At 42.5% G+C, this 22,820-nt stretch overlaps 1 protein-coding gene across 1 annotated transcript in view; it reads left to right on the top strand.

Annotated features, from left to right (window-relative positions):
- RETREG1 (reticulophagy regulator 1) overlaps positions 1 to 22,820 on the top strand; it is a 125,280-nt gene that overhangs the window by 26,977 nt on the left and 75,483 nt on the right. The window contains exons 2-3 of the mRNA XM_044779472.2: positions 5,948 to 6,054; positions 11,506 to 11,536. Coding sequence (XP_044635407.1) covers positions 5,948 to 6,054; positions 11,506 to 11,536 — 138 coding nt within the window. The remainder of the gene's footprint in view (positions 1 to 5,947; positions 6,055 to 11,505; positions 11,537 to 22,820) is intronic.

Raw genomic sequence — 22,820 nt, forward strand, 5'->3', positions numbered from 1 at the left:
GCACATAATCCCAGTGTCTGCAACTCTGGTGGTGGCAGCTGGCGTCTTTGAGGAGTGCTTCTGAAATCTCTCAAGTCAGTTTAGCACACCCAGGTAGACACACTCTCGCAAATTGGTGACAGTCCTTCCAGCTGTTTTCATGTGATAATAGGTGGATGGAGAGGCAGAAACTTGCATCTCGGAGGTAGTTGGACAGAGTGGTAAGAGAGCCAGCTTAGAGCCAGGCTGTCTGGACTCACATCCTGGTCCCACCCTCTCCCTAGTCTTGGGGCCTTGGGCAGGTTTCCTAACCTCTCTTTGCTCATCTGTGAAATGGGGGCAATTGTAGTACCTTCCTCATGGGATTGTTATAAGGATTAAACGAGTGAATACACGCAAAGTTCTTAGAACAGTGCTTGCCCTCCCTAGACATCAGCTGTTTTGTCCCTCCACGGTTTGGCTCCAGAGGGCAGGACTAGTTCCACTGGTCAAGGGAGGCACATGTGAGGGGCCAGCCTTCTCCCTCTCCTGTTCGAGTCTCATTGCACTCTTACAGTTCCCTTTGCTCACTCTGTTTCCCAACCTGGAATACGTTTGTCTCTTTCCACCTGGGAAAGTCTGACTTTTCTGGGAAGCCAAAGCTTAAATGACACCTCTTGAGAGCTTTCTCTGACTTCCTTGGGCAATTATGGGCTCTCATTTCTGCTCCCACAGCATTTTGAATAGGACTTCGGTTAAATATAGTTGTTGAGTTGTCTGCTTCCCGGCCTGGCTGGGGCAGGCTGGGATGTAGTCATCAGTGGGTCCCCTGCAGCTAGCCCAGTGTCAGACAGACACTCGTTATGGAATGGAGACGGAACTTCTCCTTCCCCCACTAATAGTAGGATACTGCAGGAAATTGGATGCCGCAAGAGATGGTGAGCGTCCTCCTGTGAGATGTATTTCAGCTGAGGTGGGTGATTCTCACTGAGGGAATTCGAGATCAGGTGGAAGTGGAGCATTTCTCTGAGCGGCGCTGCAGAGCACCAGCCTCAGAATCACCTGAGGCCGGCAGACAGGTGTTGTGTGGACATCCTAAAAGACAGCTTTCACATAAAGAAAAGATTAGTGGGAAATGACTTTGGCTACTTTGTAAAAATATATATGTATATCTTTAAAGATTGGCACCTGAGCTAACATCCGTTGCCAATCTTTTTTTTTTTTTCTGTTTTTTCTCCCCAGTTCCCTCCAGTACATAGTTGTATATATTTTAGTTGTGGGTCCTTCTAGTTGTGCTATGTGGGATGCCACCTCAGGATGGGCTAATGAGCAGTGCCATGTCCGCGCCCAGGATCCGAACCGGCGAAACCCTGGGCTGCTGAACCAGAGCGTGCGAACTCAACCACTCTGCCCTGGGGACGGCCCCAAAAAATAAATTTTGATTTAGTAATATTACAAATTCAAAACCTTCCTCTTTCTTTGAGCTTTCAATTTTAGCTAGCATAACTTATTTTGTTTATAAGTCTAGCAAATTTTAACAGCTGTTTTCAAGACAGTCTTTGGTGAATGATTGCTTGCATTAAAAAGTTTACTTATACTCCTTTCAGCCTTTTAAACTACCATTTGTAAATTTCATACTTTCTGTGTCCCTTCAAAGTTCTTCATTGTCCAAGATTACTAAGGTGGTACCAAAGGGACTCGAGACCCAACCTGCATAAGGGACACTTGAGCATCAGTAGGGATAATATTGCAGTGGACTGAAGCACCTCAGATATGTTCACAGTAACACTCATCCACAAAAAAAAAGGAATGAAGAAAACCAACGTGGTAACCTTTAGAGGATACTGAGGAACTGCCTCATTATCTTGAAAGCAGGTAAATAGAAAGAATCAAGTATGGATCCTGCTTTTCCTGTGAGATCCGCCTCTCAGGTTAATCAGGCATTGACGAGGGGAAGTTCCTCTGAGCATGGGATGCAGCTAATGCCTGAAGCGAGAATGATGGGCTCTCACCTCGTGTAGCCCCTGAGGGATTGATAGCCAGGCAGTCATCGTCAGTGGCTGCTAATATCGCAAAAATGTAGACACCAGACAGGCAGTGAGTGCCTCCTGATGGAAACACACACACCACCTGTCATGTAGTTTTACAGAAAAAAAAATTTTGACCCGAATCTGGTCAAACCTCTAAATCCAACTACCAGTTTTTACTGTCTGCTCAAGGAATAGAGGAAAAGGTTAAACTAAACCACAAGGATGTGATGAGGAATTCTCAGATTCTGGAAAACAAGTCTGTTTCTTCCACAAAAAATTTCAAGCAAAAAAAAAAAAAAGAGAGGGAGATGGTGGGAGACCTATAAATTATAGGAAACTTAAAATACTCCTATCACTTTCAGTGTATGACTTTTTCAGATCCTGTTTCAAACAGTCTTTTAGTGTGTGTGTGTACAAAAGATGACTGAGGAAATGTGGATACTGACAGGATATCTGATGACATTAAGGAATTAAAACAATTTTTTTTTTTCTGAAGAAGTTTAGCCCTGAGCTAACATCTGTTACCAATCTTCCTCTTTTTTTGCTTGAGGAAGATTAGCCCTGAGCTGACATCTGTTACCAATCTTCCTCTTCTTTTGCTTGAGGAAGATTACCCCTGAGCTAACATCTGTGCCAGTCTTCCTCTACTTTATATATGGGTCACTGCCACAGCATGGCTGGCAAGTGGTGGAGGCCCAGGCTCAGGATCGAAACCCACGAACCTGGGCCACCAAAGCGGAGTGCACTGAACTTAACCACTGCACCACGAGGTTGGCCCCTAAAATGATTTTTTAAGGTGTGACAGTGGTATTGTTGTTAGGTTAAAAAAATCTTCTTTTTGAAGATACATGGCAAATTAATTTATATGATATTTGGGATTTGCTTCAAATTTTCTTAGAGTAGGGGAAGCTTAGTGGGTGGGAATATAGAAAAAAACAAGATTGGCCATGAATGGAGAATTTTTGAGGCTTGCTTTATTAGGCTTTGGTCTATGTTTGAAATTTACCAAAGTAGAAGTTTTAAAAAAATGATTTTGTCTTAACAGTGCAAGCCCTCCCAAATTATTAGGCAATTCCTGTAAAATGAATAAATTAAACTCAAAAGTGTTCCTAAGATTTTAATATCAAATCACAAGTCTAAATTATACAACTACGTATTTAAATTGGAACCATGAGACAAGTCATCTTAAACAGTATAAATAAAATACCAAACATCTGCAAGTTTTTCTAAATACAAATTATTAATATTAGGGATTCATTTCTCAAACATTTCTATGTTTAATTCTTGGGGTTCAAAGACACTACCAGGGAAACGATATGTAAGCCCATACAATTTTGGCATTACTTTCTCAAGCAGTTGTTAAGGTTGACTTCTCATCTGGCTGAGGATTCTTAAGGACCAACGAGACCCTTGGCCAAGATGCCAGCTGGACCCTTGCCCAGGACACACAGCATCCCCAGTGCTCTTTGGAGTTGCTGTGGCAACACCCTTCAGATGAGGTCTTCTGGCAGCCAGGGCTGTGGGTCAATGTCCTGTCATTACCTAATTTCTCTGTTCCTGGAAGTTTGTAGCTTCCACTAAGAGAATAACTAATGACCTTCACTGCTTCAGTTGGTTTTGCATTTCTTTAGGTTTCTTTTTTTTTTTCTTAAAGATACTTATATGGCTTCCTGGCTAGCTCTAAGGACCTTTAAACTCCAGGGAACTTTCTCTCTCTCCTAGGGCTTTGCCTGACTCTGCAAAGAAGGCCATTCTAGTGAAACATACTAACCTAACATTGACAGATTCCCTCTAAGGCAGTGAGTTACAGCTCATTTCGCAGTCAGCATTTAGAAATATAATAGAATTGAATGGAAGGTATCAGAAGGCATTACAAACTGTAAGGATAAATATTCTTTTTTGAAACTTTGGTTCCATTTGTGTGTATTTAGATGTAAATGAATTTCTTACTGTGGGTCACCATCAAAAATTTTGAAAACAGCTGCTTCAATATGAGGTGGGGAAAACAGAGAGAGCCTGGCACACAGACAAGAGCAAGAAATAATCATAAACTGATAGTAAGGAGGTAGGCCAAAAAGAAAACAAACACCAGAAAGTAACCTCAGTTAAAACAAACATAGGAGCTCAAAACATAGAGCACGTAGTGGTCCATGATGAAAGAGTGAATTATTGTTACTGAAGACATGGATGTCAGCATTGTGGCTTATCTTTCATGTCTGCTCCTTCCCTCCATGCTTCTTGTTCACCCTTTTGGTGGCACAGTTCCTGGGTTAATATAGGCACTCCATAAATTAATATGTATTGAATGTAAATACTAGTAATTAGACCACCTGTTTCAGAGGACCTGGGGGAGGAGGTTGGGGTCTGGGAATCTGTATTTTAACAAGCTTTCCAGGCAGCTGACCTGGTGGCAGTTGCAGACCAATGTTTGAGAAGCACTGACCTATTCTACCTGCTCATTTTACTGGCCCAGGTCACACATGCAGTTAACATTAGAATCAGAGCTGGGGCTTGGGTTGCCCACCTTCTGATGGTGGAGGGCTTTTCCCACAACTGCACCAGTGTCTCATGTTGACCACTTCTCACCAAACACATTGCATGGCCTTCTAGTAGATGTCCTGGACGCCATGCTTCCTCCCTGCCCCACCTCATCCTCTCTACTGCCCCCAGGCATTTTCCTAAATCACCCATCATTCTGTTTTCCTACTCTGTACCTTTGGCTTACTCTCTGTCACCCTCGCATACCATTCAGGGCCTGCCACAGTCTGCCCCCAGCCTGTCTCCTCAATGTCTTCTCTCTGTCAGTCTCTCGATTCTCTCCTTTATCCATGTCCCTCTGCAGGGACCACCCCAGACCACACCTCACCCTCTTCTGGTCCTGATCTTATGTTCATGTTGTCTCCTCCACTTGGAACAGCCTCCGTTTTCCTCAGAATTGCACGCATCCTCCCAGACGAGGCTCAAGTGCAACGTCTATAAAATCTTCCCTGATTCAGAGTTAATCATTCCTCCTCCTTCTTTGCTCCTTGCTCATGTTCTGTTACAGCACAGACTCGTTACCTTGGACTTTGTTAGCTCGGCCTGTGCTCCTTTCTCTGTTGAGTGAGTGAGTTCCTAGAAGGCAGTGTGCATGTGTTCTTTACTTCTCTACATAGCCTACAGTGCCTTACAACTAGTGTTAAATGAGATATCTGTTAATTTTTCTATGAGTGAAGATTGCATCAAAGTTAACATTAATTGGCAGCTTGACCAATTCACTTGTGTAAAACGGGCTTCGACCTCTGTATGAAGGCTCAAAGCTCCTTGTGACTCCTTTGCCTTCCCATTTCTTTATAAGCCCGATCAAAAAAATGTACTGCAGGGTCTGTGTGCTGTTCATGATAATGAATTCTTTGTTTCCCTCTGGAGAGGAGATGGGCAGATAGACAAAAGAGCAGTGATCTTAAAGAGAAAGGGCTAGCAAATTGGATCCTTAATAACTGCTATTTTTAAGAGATGGATGGGGATTTGGTAGTAGTTAAACAAATGAATATGGCATAAAAGCAAAACATGAGACTGAGGACGGCAAGTGAAGGGCGTGGACCGTAGCTACACTGTGCGCCTGAGAACATCCTGCAGTCTGTCTGTTTAGCCCGTCATGATTCTGTTTCAGATCAATTCCAGTCTCCATCTGTTAGCAGAGCGACATTTGGACCATACCCAAGCCAGCAAATCCTCCGCCCAAATGAGTGTTTAGAACAGAACGCCTAACGCAAAAGTACACATGGCTCAAGAGCTTCTATTTTGCTGACTTTGATGCCTATTAAATAACGTTCATGTGGTCACTTTGGGGTGATTTTGAAAAGTGAAATCATTATTGAATGTATTTTTGTTTCTATGGTGGAAACTGAACCTAATTTTAAAAAAAAGATACAAATCCTGAAATTGAAAGGGCGGTTTCTCTGTTTTTGCTGTTACAGGTTCCTTGCATTGACTCCCTGGAGAGTGTATCATCTGATTTCCGTCATGATGCTTGGCCATGTTATTATGCAAATAATAAAGGATATGGTTTTGTCTAGAACAAGAGGTAAGAAAACTCAGAATTCATTTTTGTGGTATTTAATTTTCTAGACTCTGAATGTCTGATCTTTGTGTAAGCATATTAACCAAGTAGTCCTTTGAAAAGGAACAAGAAAACAGATGATGGAGGCATTGACGTTGCTATTTTTAATGTTTATTAAACATTTATTTATTTAATACGTGTTGTTTATTTAACTGATGTTGTCCCTAGTCATGGCTGCTTCTCCCGGGCAAAATGTTTGCATGTGCTGGTTTAAGCACTGTTATTTTAAATACCATTTTATTATTTAAACAGGCTGCAGTGAGGATAACAGTTAAATATTTATTACATCCTACATGATGCAACTGGGCCATTGGGAAATGAACTAGTTTATATACAAATTTTCTCTGCCTCAATGGAGAAAAACAATTAACTCAGGGCTTAAAAACGGTTAAATAATAGTTAAATAAATTTTAAAAAATGAATTAATTTTAAACATTAAGTTTAAAAGTAAGAACTTGAATTATTTAAAAAATTTGGTTGTGTTTTCTGAGTAATTTAACTATATTATAAATCTGAGTCGAACTTTTCCATACATGGGGGGGCCTCGTCTACCAGGGTTTGGGTTAGTTTTTGTAAATGGGCAAAAATCCCTCCGTGAAACACTTGAGCCCTATGAACCTAAATGTGATATTGATTTGATCAAATCAGCTAAGAGGAGGTTACAGTGAGGCATTTGTAACCCCACTAAATGTAAGCCCAAACAGAGGGATAATTTTGGGTGGGGCCCATATGGATTGATGCCCATGAGAAGCGCCGGGAGTTCTGGCCCTGGCAGGGATACGGAGACCTGCGTGGTGGCAGGCACCCTCTCCCTACACCAACTCCGGGAGCAGGGATGGCAAGTGTCACAGGTTTGCAAGCGTGATGTTCTATGGTGTGCTTTACAGCGGGTTTATGTTTTAAGTCTTTACAGTTCTTAAACTAAATCATGTATAAACCACTTTCAGAAAGATAGTTTTCCATTGGTATGTCTCAGAGTTTGAAGGTGGTTCCTTCCTCCTTGTGTTCTGGGAAGGTGAACAAATTCATTTGTGTCCAGTTACTGCTTTTCGTGAATCTGCGCATGTAGATTATATTCTCACACACGTTCTTCCTCTCTCCCTTTCCACCTCCCCCTTTTCTGTTTCAGAGAACAGACACCTAACTCCTAGCTTCTAACCCCAGCAGGCACCTGCCCTAATGCTTTCTGTTCATTGCAGATGGATTAAGGTGGAGCGTCTCAGAGCTGGGGCTTTGTGTAGGGGTTAGTCAGATCAGGGCATGGTGATTCCCATGTTTCTGCCTTGAGTCATAACCGATAGGGAAATGCCCATTTTTCTCAAATAGATTTTGTAACATTTTCACCCCCTAGGACCTCCCTCAGGGGAATCTTAGAAGAAATAGCCACTTAGAAGTTTTATCAGCAGCCATTTTAGCTCGGTAGAGTAAGCTGACTCTGGGCCATGCTGAGCATCTTCGTATTTTCAGCAGTGTATCAAATTTGGCCCCAGTATGGGCAAAATTATAAGGAACAGACAAATGTGGAGGCCAAGGATGAAGTTGAAAGACTTTATAACTGTCTATTGCTCACTCTCTGCCCCTCACACAGAGATCACTCCTGGCGTTGACTGATTGGCTTGGTGTTCTTGCACACATGGAACGTTCATACTCACGGATTGCAGGGAACCTCTACCTTGCAAAGATTCAGTCCCTGAAAAAATTAAGGTGGTAGAGTTGGAAGAATACTAGCCTTTCAAGAGCTGGTTGTCTCCATTTCTTAGCGGTGGAGAGGCCCCATCATAGACTGCATTAGTTTCCTATGACTGCTGTGACAAATTACCACAAATTTGGTGCCTCAATACAACAGAAATTTCTTCTCTCACGGTCCAAAATCAGTATCGCTGGGCCAAAATTGAGATTCCAGAGGCTCCAGGGAAGGGTTCCTGGCCTCTTCCAGCTTCTGGTAGTTGCTGGTGCCCTTGGCTTGTAGCCGCATCAGTCTAGTCTCTGGCTTCATGGTCACGCCACCCTCTCGTCTTCTGTGTGAAGTCTCCCGCTGCCTTCCTCTTGCAAGGACACTGGTGAGTGCATTTGGAGCCCGCTTGGATAATCCAAGATAATCTCCCCATCTCATGACCCTTAACTTCATCCCATGTGGTAAATCCCTTTTTCCATAAAGTGACATTTTGCAGGTTTCAGAGATTAAGACCTGATATCTTTGGGGGCTGTTATTCAGCCCCCTGCATAATCTGAACCTCTGTATCCTGTGAAATGGGAAGATCATCCTTATACCGTAGGGTTGGGTAAGGGCTGAAGAAGAGTGTAAAAGAGAAGCGCCTTGGGCACAGGAATGGCCTACTCTGTCCACCCTGGACACAGAGTCAGAACAACATGGGGCTTGTCCACGCATCAGTGAGCCTGTGTTGAGCGCCCTTCTGTGCCGGGGCCTGTTGTAGGTGCTGGGCTTCCAGTGGGATCCAGACGCATCACCCCCCAGCCTCTCTGCCCCTGTAGGGCAGGCATTTGTCACAGGCCAATCTCTCTCAGGGTTTTCACCGGGTGACATAGCTCTGAATACAGCATTTCTACTGCATGGAAAAAAAAGGAGAAACGGGATTAATTACTATGCTTTCCCAGCGTTCACCAGTCTGTGACTGCAGAAACACTGGAGCCTGCTTCGTCCTCTTTAGTGAAGTCTTTTAGGACAAAGACGCATTTGAGCCCTGTAAATAGTTGGCAGGAGCCTGACTCTGCAGGCCTTTCAGCCAGGGCCCTGCCATGATGGATTGGTCTCTAGGAGGCACAGCCTCGGCTTCAAGTCCTGTCCAGATGCAGTGAGGGTAACTCCATGGCTTCAACCAGAACTGCCCGCCGCTCTCACTGGGTACCTTGGCTTACAGCAACACCAACAGCAACGAGGAAAGGACAACCACATCATCAGGGCACACAGGGCAGTCCTGTCTCTTTCCATCTCCTTCAGCTTCCCCACTTTTCACATTTTTGACTAGAGATATTAAACTTCTATTGTTAAGAATTTAATTGTATCCTGCCTCTCCCTCTATTAGTACCTTTAATACCATCTTAGATGCTCAGTATGAAGTGCGTGAACAAAAGTATGGAGATCCCTTCTTGTGAATTACTCTTTGTGAAACCTACAGGGGCCAGTGTCCCTGGGTTGAGTCACCGGCATGAGCAACCTCTGGCTGTGATGGGTTTCTCTCTCCCACTCACTGTTGTGTACCTTGAGTGCGTGCCCTCTGCTTTAACCCCTTCGTCTGGGCCCTGGGAAACTCATCTGCACTGTGGAAGACTGCTCCTGCGGCCTTGCACGTTTCCTCGACCGCCTTCTCCTTCTCAGTCATTGCGGAAGATCCAGAATTTCCACCCGCGGCCCTCTTTAAGATCCTCTTCAACTAACTGCTGCGCTGTGCAGTGGGAGGAGGGCTCAGGAGGCCTTTGCATGGCTACCCGTGGAGCGCTTTCAAGCCCTGTCTGTCTATGCCTTTCCTTCTGCGAAATCTACACTGTCTATTTATGCCACGTTCTGGTTGCGGTTGAACATGGACCCACCAGGACTCGTCACCTACAGACTATAGGCCTTTATGCGCCCTCCATTCTCTGTCATTCCAGCTTGTACCCTGATGGTGTCTGTGACAACCTGGACTCACTCATCTACTAGTGTGGTCTCATCTTTGACCCTAGCCTTTGGAAGTACTGTGTCTCTAGCCCTTGCAAAGGCTTGAAGTCAGTCATCATTGCACCCTTCTGTCCACCTTCCCCAGCCCCTTGCTCCTGTTGAAGCAGCTCTTTCCCCTCAGTTTAAGTATTTCCTGCCCAGCCTCTTTTTTTTTTGCTGAGGAAGATTTGCCCTGAGCTAACATCTGTTGCCAGTTTTCTTTTTTTGCTTGAGGAAGATTAGCCCTGAGCTAACATCTGTGCCAGTCTTCCTCTATTTTCTATGTGGGTCACCACCATAGCATGGCCACTGAGGAGTGGTGTAGGTCTGTGCTTGAGAACCGAACCCCAGCTGCCGAAGTGGAATGCACCCAACTTAACCATTGGGCTATGAGGCTGGTTCCTCCTGCTCAGTCTCTTGCCAGGGCACTGTCCCTCAGCCTTAGGCAGCCCCAATTTGCTCTATGCTCAGTGATTGCAGTGCTGCTGTCCTTACCCTTCTAAATGTCTTGTTCCCTTCACTAGCAATCATACTCATTTTTCCATTTTTTAGTACCAAAACAAGCAAACAAACCAACACACCATACTGTTATCTGCTTTCTCCACTCTTGGCTCCAGTGTTCTCAGAGAAATATCATATGACAAGAAGAGTTGTTGCCTCTAGAATTTAGTCTATCCAGTGTTCCACCTTTAGTTGAGACATTGCTAGTGCTCATAATTCCTTGGATTCTTTTGAGTTGTTTATTTGCTTTGTTTTGATATGCCATCCAACCATAAAGTATTTGAGGCAGCTTATAAGGCACTAAAAAATAAGACTATTTAAAAGAGATCTAGAAGAAGAACAGGAGTCTAATATGGTGACCATAATTGACCAAGAGATTCACCCCTGTGCTTACTGGCAGCCAAGGCAAAAAGGGAAACCAGATCAACTGCACAATTGTAATAATCTGATGAAAGGATGCAAGCAATTTTGAGAAACATTTTCCTGGGGCTAAATTTTAAGAAGAGTTTATCACAAAGATCTTTGATAGGGGATACTGAAGAACAAAAAGGACAGCATCTTTGGCATTTGATGCAAAATGCAGAAACTGCCTCATGGCCATTTCTTATACTGAGCTTCACTAAAGTGGGTAGCTGGGAGTATAGTATCAATACATAGTCCAGTGAAGAAAGACATTAGGGAACTGAGAAAGCAAATGAGATCTAGGTATACCTTTTTTTCTGTTGATTTCATTTGAGCCCAGATATAAGCTCAAAACACCTAAAGAATGAGTGGATAAGAATCTCCTTTCTCAGTTAACGGTTGCCTTAGTTCCTCTTTTGTCCGCACCATTTCAAAGCTCACCTAAGTGTCGCCTCTCTCATTGGTGCTTTCTGGAGCAGGCACATTTTCTCTTTCCTGGGCTCACATGGTTTGTGCTTCTTGTACACTGCCTGCCTTGGTCATAGTTACCTGAGTGGACGTTGTGGCTGCCCCACTGGACAGTGAAGTTCCTGTGGTGGGACCGCGTGTTATATTGTGTTCTGTCCCACATGGTTTCCAAGTGTTTTGCGTGGAAGTAGGATCTCAATAAATATTTTGGACTAATTGCCTGAATTAGTCATGGTACCAAAGGTATACACTGTATGATCGGATCGTTTATAAAATTTAAAGATCTAAGCATTTTATTTTAAATAGCTTGGAATATTTTTAAGTTGAGAGATGACTCAGGAGAAAAATACGTCAGTTAAGTTTTCACATTTTATTCCTCCTTGTTGCAGGTGCGCAGTTGTGGAGAAGCCTCAGTGAAAGGTAGGAAGCCTGCCTTCATGTCATGGCTAATGGAGGGCGGGCTGGGGGAGGTGACTGCGCCGCCTACGTGTCCTGTCTCTGAAATAATATTTTAATGACAGGGACTGAAATCCTATAGTAACTTACAAGAATGGGAAAATAAAAGAAAATACAATCAAATCGAGGACAAGGATAAGATTGGGACTCCTTTGAGGAACTAGTTCACGTCTTGCTATACTATTGGGCAGCGTAATGTGTGAGAGTCAGAATGTGTGAGGACTGGAAGTGAAGAGAGGGGGCTGTTTTCATGGGGGATTTCCTTCTGGACTTCATTGTTGGGCGTGAGCACTGCTGAGTGAGAGAAGAACAGGGCAACACTGAGTTGTGGAATCTTCCGGAACATTCCTGAAGGGTTAACCATGCTGTCAGTTCAGAGGATGTTGGGGTGGATGAGAAGAAGAGGAGGGAGTGAGGGCTCTTGAGGGTGAGAATGCAGTAAATGTTGACCGACCTCTGGACTCCTTGCCCAGCCAGAGGCAAATAGTTCCCTTTTCGTTTGCTGTCACCCGTCCTGAAGTCAAGGTGCTGATACCAAATGGAAAAGAAAAGAGCTAGGGCAGTTGATGGGGGGACCATAATTCACTTCACCCAGTGTGCATGTAAGAAATGGGAAAATGAAGAAAGTATAAGGGTTAATATTCCTGTAAAAGGAATCTTTATAGGTATTTGTTTTTAAAATTCTGCCTTAGAAATCCTTGTATTACTTAAGAGAGATGGTTGGGGTGCTCCATTTGCATCAGAGAGGACAGCATGAAATGAATGCTCCAAAAGGAGGACAAAATAATGCCATTAAAAATCCTATGAAAAAGCATAACCTGGTATTTTATATAATGTACCTTTAAAAGCTGTGCTCAGGGAGATAATGCTTATTTCAGGTAAAAAGGCTAATTTTAGAACCAGTTTACGAATGCTTGCTTGTTCCTTTGTTTTAGATCCCAAATTTTCATGGGCAGAATGTAAGCTTGCCAAGAGGCTCAGCAGAGGGAGACAGTGGATATAAGAAGAAAAATCTGCTCCCCAGTGGTTCTCTGGGAGGCGGCAGGATGCGTGGGAGGGATGGCATGGCCCCAGGAGGGACCAGCACCGCCTCTGACAGTCATTTGCCTGGAGATATTTTCTGGGGCCTGATGTTCCCATCTCTGCACAAGCAGTTTCAGGTTCTCTTTATATTTGATAGAAGTTTCCTTACAGAATGTAAAGATGGAGAAAACTCTAAGTTACTCATTTGAGATGGTTTGGGAAATAGCTGTGTGTTTTGGAATTTGTTGCAATGTGTTTTGGGTTTTGCTGTTTTCATGCTTCCATGAGCTTTTCTGCGTCGTCATCTTTTAGGAGGAACATTTAACCTGAGAACCATAAGAGCATGTCATAGCTGGAAGTAGTATCTGGATTAGGCAGTGTAGTTTTGGAAACCAATAAAAAAAATCTGTGAGGAAAAGAAATTTCATATGTAGTTTGACCAGTATGAATTTCTAGAATTATTTTAAATTACAGTTATACCCGGGCAATAATTTTCTTTACTGCCATAGTTTTATCAGTAGTAAGAGAATGAAGCAAACTGAGGATTTAAAACATGGTTCTTAAGCAGAAAATAAGTTTCTGACCTGACAGTTATATAATTACAGCAGATGAGACATATTTCTTACGTTTTCAATTTCTTTTTAAAATGAATGACAGAAAGTTTGTATTCATGTAAGTGGAGTAATTTGTGAATTGGGAAACAAAAATTTAAGGTATATTGTTAATGGAAATGATGACATAATTTCTATAATCATAATAAAATATGTATCATGACTCACTTAAAATTTTTTTCCATTTTCTTTTCTAATATTTTAATTTACCCAACAAATAAAGTTTGAAATGCATTTTATATTTGATTCAAACCTCCTTAGGACTTAAAAAAAAGAACTCCATTTTCAAGCCTTATTGATAGAAATAAAAACTAATGTTTTAAGCCTTTTCCGTAATAAAACATTTCCATCTAGCAATAAAGTTTCACCCCCACACAGCAACTTTTCAAATAAAATCTCCATAAATTAATTAATTTCAAATTAATAATTTGACACAAAAAAAGTAATTTGATAGGGATAAGACTTGGGATAGGATCGTGCTGGCCCACGTTTCGTCACCAGCTCCTTGTGTAGTAATTTACTCGCTTCCTGCAGACGTGTCTAGGCTCACCCTGAGGAGTGACACTGGCTGCCAACGCCCCCAAGACAAGGATTTACAAAGATGAGGGAATTGGATCCATTTCTGCTGAGGAATTGAACTGTCCAGTGGGTTCAGGTCCATCAATTGGTTCTTTCTGTCTCTTGTTCTTTAAAATAGACTTTATTTTTTAGAACAGTTTAGATTTATGGAAAAACTGAGAAAATAGTACAGAGATCTCATATTCAGATAGTACAGAGTCTCCCCCCCATTTTCCCTATTATTAACATCTTACATTTCTATGATACGTTTGTCACTGTTAATGAGCCAATAATTGATGTATTCTTATTAACTAAAGTCCATGCTTGGTTCAGATTGTCCTAGTTTTGCCTTCCATCCTTTTTCTATACCAGCATCCTGTTCAGGGTACCACATTGCATTTAGTTGCCATGTCTCCTGAGGCTCCTCTTGGCTGTGAGAGCTTCTCAGGCTTTCCTTGTTTTTGTTGACCTTGCCCAAGTTGAGGAGTACTGCTCAGGTATAGTGTAGGATATGCCTCTGTTGGAATTTGTCTGATGTCTTTCTCATGATTAGACTGGAGTTGTGGGTTTCGCGGAGGAAGACCCCAGAGGCAGAGTTCTCTCCATTCTCATGGCATCCCATGGAGGTGCTTATCATCAACATGGTTGATCGCTGTTGATGTTAACCTTGGACACCTGGCTGAAGGAGTGTTTGTCAGGTTTCTCAAAGTTGGTTTGAAGCAGGAGAATTTATTTGGGAAATTAAGATCTGAAGGCTGATAAGAAGAGAACCAGAGGGATTTGAGTGATGGCGCCCTTGCAGCCTGCGGGACGCTCTGGGCACCTACCCACTGCTGGCCCACAGTGTGGGCCTTGGCTTCTAGTCCTGCCCACCGCAGACACACTGGGCCCTTTAGGTAAGTGCCTTAAGCTTTTGTATAGGCATTCCCCATTTGTCAGGTAAAGAAACTGAGGCTTGCTCCCTAATTCTGGTTGGGGGAAGATTAGACCAAGAGAGCTAGTGCAATTTGAAAGGAGTTTTAAAAAGCACTTCGTGCGCTTTGGTGCAGTGTTCTTTCAGATTTACCGATCCTCTCTCTGACTGGTCACAGCATCATTGCCCCTTTTTTTTCTGGAGCCCTTGCCATCCATGGCCCTTGGAACGCATCTACAAGTTGCCGGTAGAATTTCTGCTGGGCGCTTTCCCTTAGTATAGAAGCTCTTTGAATGTTTGAGAATGATTTGGAAAAAATCTTAGCAAGTGCAACAGGATCAAGGAGCTCACTTTGTCAACAGTGGGTTTGATTAGGGAGCGAGTAGGTCCTTATAATATGGCTTTTTTAGATTTCTAATATTCGACTACTTGGCTCAGGGGCCCTTGGGGAAGGCACGATAATGGAAATAGCCTTTTTTTTGGAAAGGCCTCATTTACTCCAGAATCACTCAGATGTATATTCAGCTGCAGCGAACCTTCAATCCTGGTGCCAACGCTGCAACTAGTGATCTTCTCAAGTTCTTTCAGCCTCAGTTTTCTCATTTGTTAAGTGAGGAGGTAAGAGAATCATCTCGAATATCCCTTCCAGCCCTAAAAAGTCTATGATGTGATTTGAGCGATTTGTGTGTTTGCGATATTGTGCTTTATAAAAAGAAATATATATTTGGTCTTTGTTTCCGACACAGAGCTCCTAAAAGGGGTTTCCTAAGTGTTGAGAGAGAGCCAGGTCTTTTGCTATGTTAATGAGGTGACTTTTGGAAAGCACCTAAGGGTGGGGGCTGGTTACTAGCGGAGACAACCTTGTGAGGAGGGTTCGAACTTCAGTCCCACTGTCCCTTCCGCCTCTGGGGAGGGAAACAGGGCTAGAGATTGAGTTCAGTCACCAATGGTCCATAACTTAGTCATGCCTAGTAATGAAGCCTCCATAAAAACGGCAACAAGTGAGGTTTGGAGAGCTTCCTGATTGGTGAACACATGGAGATTCGGGGAGAGTGACAGCGCTGGAGAGAGCACGGAAGCTCCGCACCCTCTCCCCGTACCTTGCCCTACGCATCTCTTCCATCTGGCTGTTGCTGAGTTATATCCTTTTATAATGAACTGGTGATCCAGTAAGTAAAATGTTTCTCTGAGTTCTGTGAGTTGCCCTAGCAAGTTAATTGAACCCAAGGAGGGGGTTGTTGGAACCGCCCATCTGTGGCCAGTTGGTCAAAAGCACAGGTGACAACCTGGCCTTGCAATTGGCGTCTGAAGGGGGCAGGCAGTCTTGCAGGACTGAGGCCTTAACCTGTGGGAACTGACACTATCTCCAGATAGCAGTATTCGTCGGAAGTGGACGGCAGTGTTACTGCACCAGATTCGTTTTTGCTCACTGCTCGGAAAGCCAAACACTGAGATGACAAGATTGCCACAGAGAGAGGGTTTTAATCACAAGGCAGCCACGTGAGGAAGAGAGAGCATGACCCTCAAATTCGCTTCCCTGAAATTAGGGACTCACAGATATTTATGGGATAGCGGGGCAAGGTGTTCTGAAATGTGGAGATGGGTGATTGGAGGAGAGGAGAGGTGAGGCAGTCAATGGTCTGCGCAAGTGTGGTCAGACTCCATGGCTCTTCATAGGATGCATGCTCACAAAATGGTGGCGTTAGCATGATCTGAGGGTGTGGTTTTTAGTCTCTTGACATTGAAAGGTCACTTATCGGACATCTGTGCAGGCCTCGTTGGTGGATTGGTGGTCTCAACCAGCCTGAAGTGGATAAGGGGTTCTAATTCCTGAAAAATAGCTCCCACACCCATTACTATGATGATCCAGGCCCCAGGGAGATGTTGTCTATAGGAGCCTAGTGGGAGTCAGACAGCATACTGCCTAAACAGCAGAGTTAACAATGGGTGGGTTAAGCAGCTAAAAGCTGTAATTAGTAATTGCAAAAAGGAAAAAAAAACTTGAGGTCCTAGCTACTTCATCACCAATGGCCGTTTACCGGCTTCACCAACTAGTGTCTGAGAATTGCTTGTTGGGGGTGTACGGAGAAAAACCCCACACGTTGAAATTGGTACGAGCATTGTAGTTGGTGATCAGAAATGGGATCAGTCAGAATCATTAGTGTTCCTTTTATATTGTTATCTTTTTACGTTTTTATTTGGCTAGTGCCTCTTTCAAAGTGATTTAATTCACATGAGATGGGATATTTTCCCGTGCTTTTTCACTGCAGTTTCTGTTGTGTAATTCATTCTGTTCTCTATTCATCGGTTTGGAGATGTGAAATTAAAATATTTATTCCTCTAATTTCTTTGATTTGGTATGTTGTTGACAGTGATTGCTGGCATCTGGTACTGGGTAGTGCTTGTGTTTTTAACGCTGAAAAATTCAAAACCACTTTATTTTAGGATAAAATACAGTGATGGATAGGAGGATCTTTGGAGGCGGAGAGAGCTGCCATTTTGCTCATGCGAGCCATGTAGGATTAGCGTCTTTCCACTGCCAAGGTCTCAGGTGCTGAGCTTGGAAACCTCACCCTCACTTGGCGGTATTTAGAAATCAACCTCCTCCCCCCACCACCTTGGCCAGCGCCCCTGGGATGCCCAGGTTAGTCAACTGGGGGTGGTTTTTCCTCTTTCCAGCACTGCATTAGGAATTTGTGCTCAGTCTCAAAACTAGCCAGGTCTTCCCTTCATAGGGCTTTGATTGGTTCGTTTAAAGACCACTAAGTTCACTGTTAAAAAAGCGAATCAAATAATGTACCATTCTCCCTTCATAATGCCATTTTAAAGCTTTTAAATGAAAAAGGAGCTCCATGAAAAGGGAACTTGTGTACACTGTTGGTGGGAATGTAAATTGGTGCAGCCCCTCTGGAAAACTGTTTGGAGGGTCCTCAAAAAGTTAAAAATGTTAACTACCATATGATGCAGCTGTTCCTCTTCTGGGTATATACCTGAAGGAAATGAAATCACCGTCCTAAAGAGACATCTGCACCCCATGTCTATTGCTGCATTATTCACAACAGCCAACGCATGGCCACAACCTAAGTGTCCCTGGGCAGATGATGGATAAAGAAAATTGGTGTATATACACAATGGAATATTATTCAGCCATTAAAAAAAGAAGGAAATTCTGCCATTTGTGACAACATGGATGAACCTTGAGGGCATTAGGCTAAGTAAATAAGTCAGAGAAAGACAAATACTGTATGATCTCACTTATATGTGGAATCTGAAAAAGTTGAACTCAAAATGATAGAGTCGATTGGTATTTGCCAGGGGCTGGGGGATGGGGAAGATGAGGAGATGTTGATCAAAGAGCACAAACTTCCAGTTATGAGGGGGAGGAGTTCTGGGGATCTAATGCACAGCATGGTGACTATAGCTAACCGTACTGTAGTGCACGGTCATGCGCTGCGTAACGAGGTTTCGTCAGTGGCAGACCACCTATACAATGGTGGTCCGGTAAGATTAGTAGCATATAGCCTAGGTGTGTAGCACGCTATACCATCTAGTTTTGTGTAAGTACACTCTGTGATGTTTGCACAATGATGAAATTGCCTAATAATGCATTTCTCAGAACGGATCTGCTGTTAAGCGACACACGACTGTGTACTTGAAAGTTGTTAAGAGAGTAGATCTTAAATGTTCTCACCACTACAGCAACAAAATGGTAGTTATGTGAGCTGAAAGATGTGGTTAACTAACGTTATTGGGGTATTCATTGCACAATATATACGTGTATCGAGTTGTCATGTGGTACACCTTAAACTTATACAATGTTATATCTCAGTAAAACTGGGAGAAAAAAGGAGCTCTTCCATTCCTTCTCTATAATCCTACTGGCTTGTTATTTTATAGACTGTTGTTTACTCTTTGGGAGAACTTGCTTTTGTCAGTTAAGCCAAACCTAAAGCGTTTCCTTCAAGCTTTAGCATGAAGATGGCAGAGCGTATGTACACTCACGTATGTGTGTAGTTTCTCTGGATGTTTAAAGGGTATCCATAAAGTTCACCTGTGTTATACTTAGCTATTTACATAACAGGAAAGCCAGCACCTAATTTCTGAAGTTGTCATCAACAATACAAATCAGGTAATTTTAATCAGATGCCATTCACATATTGAGTTTTTTTGTACCTGGGAAATTCATTTTGTGAGAATGTGATTCTGAGTGGATAAGTTCTGACAAGGGCTCCTGCTTGATCTGTTTCTTTAATAAACAATAAACACTAAGCCTATGATCTGTGAACAGGGTTTATACCAAGTGGTTTGTCAACCAAACCAAGTTAACGTCTTTTATGACTCATTCCTAGTGTTGAAATGAAACCTGATCCATAGTATCATAGTAGCTTTTCATTCCTGCGTGTGGCTGTGGCAGCTGACTGAATAAAATCCTCTGTTAACAGAGAAGTTGTGCACATTACCTTTTAAAAAACAATGTTTTAAGTTTTGCCAGGTTTTTCTAAGTAAGTATAAATTAGAATTAACTTTACTTACATATATACCAATCATTCAAAATATCTTTACCTAGTTCTTTAATAGCTTTGTTTGTACATTATAACCCAGATTAAGGAGTTATTCTCATCATAAATCTTGTTTCATTCTTCAGTGCCAATTTACAGAAAATGCAGTTTTTTTCCATGGCAACAAAAGATTTTGAAAATTATGGCTGACAGTTCTGGGATTTTCTAACAGACATCCCAGAATCCTGATGACTCTGGCAGGGTGTCCTTTGCAGGAAGTGGGGAGTGGCTTTCCAGTGATGTAAGGAGGGCATCCGATCTCCTGTGCCTAACCTTGAGCAGGCTCTTCAGAGGCAAGGCGGGGAGCTAACGGTCTTCCTAGAGCCAGCGCAGATGAGCAAGAGTAGTGAGCTTTTCACCTCTGGTTTGGTCACATTGCAGGACGATTCCCCTCGGCTTCTCTCTCTGACACCTGCGCTCAGGAGAAGCAGTTGTGTGGCCCTCCTTCGTAGGGTGAAATGTCCTTTTGTCTTGTCAGCTTCCAGATAATTGCCAGTCAGAGCATTCTAGCGTTGCTGTTTTTCTCCTGGGGAAGAGGAGCCAAGAGTCTTTGGTTGTAAACCCAAGTCCTGAACATGCCCCAGCTCGTATGTCCAGAATGAATTGGAGCATTAAGTAAGAGATGTTGAATTAATTAAATCCTTGAGCACCACGTTCTGCCTCCGTTAAAAGTGAAAAAAAAAAATGGTCTAGCGTTTGCTAAATTGTCTCCTGAGGAATAGAATTTAGAGTGAAAATTGCGTTTTCTACATTTATGAATCATCATTACTCGGGTCAGGATTTCATAGATGGTGAATTACCAAGTGACAAGCGTTGAACAGTCCTGTGGTAGCTTAAAAAGTTTACTTTCTTTGCTGGTAAGCTGGTAGACACAAACATAATTCTGAGCCATGCATTGAAACTAAAATTGTACAGTTTTAGTATTTTCTAATGTGTCTAAAAGTCACCTTGTAACTTGTATTTTGTAACCTTTCACTTGTACCTCTCTAAAAATGCATAATATTTTTTAGTATAAATTCAACCAGAAATATAAACAGGGAGCCACATCTCCAGGAGTTTTAAAAGTAAATGTTGCTGTGAAGGGTACCTTTGATTGTATTAAATGAAAAAAATTTTTCTTAAGAAGAAAATATGCACTTAAATTCAGAATATACTGAATTTTAGTATAAGCATATCTGAGCTTGGGTAAATCTTTGGCTGAAGATGTCTGGCTTAGCCTGGGAGCCAAGCACCACTTTTAAAGTCTGTACCCCGCCACAATAAAAATCCGAATAGGGCTTTTATTCTCTTTTTCAAAAATAATAATTGAGCACAAATCTGTGGTCATGTATTGCACAATGGAGCATCAAAGCCCTTTTCTTCCTCCCTCTCAGGAAAGAACGGACCCATTCATTGACTGATAGATGGCGAGCTCTTAGCCAGGGCTGCTGAGATTGGGTCTGAAAGTTTCTCAAAGTTCTTCATCTGGATTCCAATCTGTTGTGTTCATTTTTTAAAGTTGTGCTTTGAAAATTAGACCAGTTGAAGACAAGGATGGAACAAAGGACTCTAAGCAGTTTTTTTTTTTTTTTTTTAAAGATTTTAGTTTTTTCCTTTTTTTCCCCAAAGCCCCCCGGTACATAGTTGTATATTCTTCATTGAGGGTCCTTCTAGTTGTGGCATGTGGGCGCTGCCACAGCAGAGTTTGATGAGCAGTGCCATGTCCGCGCCCAGGATTTGAACCAACGAAACACTGGGCCGCCTGCAGCGGAGTGCGTGAACTTAACCACTCGGCCACGGTGCCAGCCCCTCTAAGCAGTTTTTAAAGCTGTTTTGGAGGATGGTGATATGGAGAATTCTGCTTCTTGTCTCTTCACCATCAATACTGAATCTACATAAGAAATTATTTGAGTTTTTAAAAATGCCTCGTGCTAAGACATTTAAGGGCTGCTCTTTTCTCTCAGGAGTCCGTCAGACTGAAATGAGCACATGCCTAGAATGTGAGTTCAAGGAAAAAGCCCTTTATGAAAGTGATGGGGATCTTTATGACAGCAACCAATGTATTTCTTGAGGCATTAAAAATAAAATGAAACAGGAAGTGCATTTCATAGCCCGCTGGCTTCATGGACAAGGGTAATAAATTGTTAGACCTGTTCCTGGCTGCATGTTCCTTTTATGAGTAACATATTCTCCTTATGTTCAAGCAGATTTATCAAGTCAAAACGGGCAGAAAACCAGGGGTGGGATTCTCTGTGAGTCTGGTAGCAGTAGTCCTGAGTTGACCCCCTAAGTGACTTAAGCCTTGGGGCTCCCTCAGTGAAAAGCACTCAATATTGTATTTTATTATAATTTATAATTTTTGTTCTTGATAGTTTTTGACATTCCTTTAAGTTAATGTAATTCCATAATAACATGACTTAACATGAGTTCAATCCCTCTTTTTCTTCATTGTTTTAGAGCTACTTAATCTTTGTAGAATTAAAAGCATGTGTACATTGCTGTCTCCCATGGCAGCATCTTGGGTCTCTACAGCCACTTGGTAACAAATGGAAATTCCAGCTCTGATCATTTTAATCCATGTTTTCAGATTCTCTTAACCCCTTGCTTAGTAGGTTTGAAGGGGTAGTGGATCCTGAGTTACTAGTGATTTGAAAAGGTAGTTCATTTATAAATATAAAATCCTTAAGTTAGACTAATTAAGTATTGCCTAATAGCATTCTTGCTTCACTAAATTTAAATTACCAGAAAAGGAGGAATGATTAGTAGTTAACATTTCTCTTAGCTCAGCCTGGCCTATGTTTCGATTATTTGAATATAAATTAAGACTCCACAGGGAGTTGGAAGTCTCTCTCTCCTTTTCTTTTTCTTTCTTTTTCCCTGTCTCTTTCTTTCATGTTCCCAAGTATTGTTATTTATGGTCATTTTTGCCTAGTAGCTTTTAAAAAATAACTTTTTTCTGACTTTAAAAGTAGTGCATGCTGGGGCTGGCCCTGTGGCGTAGTGAAGTTCGCGTGCTCTGTTTCAGCAGCCCGGGGTTCTTGAGTTCGGATCCTGGGCACGGACCTGCACACCGCTCATCAAGCCACTCTGGGGCAGGCGTCCCACATACAAAATAGAGGAAGATGGGCACAGATGTTAGCTCAGCAACAATCTTCCTCAAACAAAAAGAGGAAGATTGGCAACAGATATTAGCTCAGAGCCAATCTTCCTCACCCCCCCCCCAAAAAGTAATACGTGCTAATTTAGAAATTTGAAAATATAGGAAACTTATTAGAAAGAAAAAACCCAAAATCCCTCATACCCAGAAATTAGACTCACTTTCCACTTTTGGTTTATTTTCTTTGTCTTTTCATAAAATTATGTTATATACACGTGTTTGTTCATTCATCCATTCTTCCAACAAATATTGAGTCCCTTTATTGCCAGACCTTCTGGGCATGTGTGGAAGGAAAAAGAGCAACAGTAAACCACCATGTCTTTGTGGAGTTCACATTCAGTGAGTGAGCCAGAAAATCCATAAATTACTACAATGCATAATGTAAGATGGTGAACTGTGTTTAGGGGAAAGTTAAGCAGGAGAGGGGATCCAGGAGTGGGGGAGTGGG

The sequence above is a fragment of the Equus asinus genome, chromosome 10 (assembly GCF_041296235.1).
Source record: "Equus asinus isolate D_3611 breed Donkey chromosome 10, EquAss-T2T_v2, whole genome shotgun sequence".
Taxonomy (NCBI): Eukaryota; Metazoa; Chordata; class Mammalia; order Perissodactyla; family Equidae; genus Equus; species Equus asinus.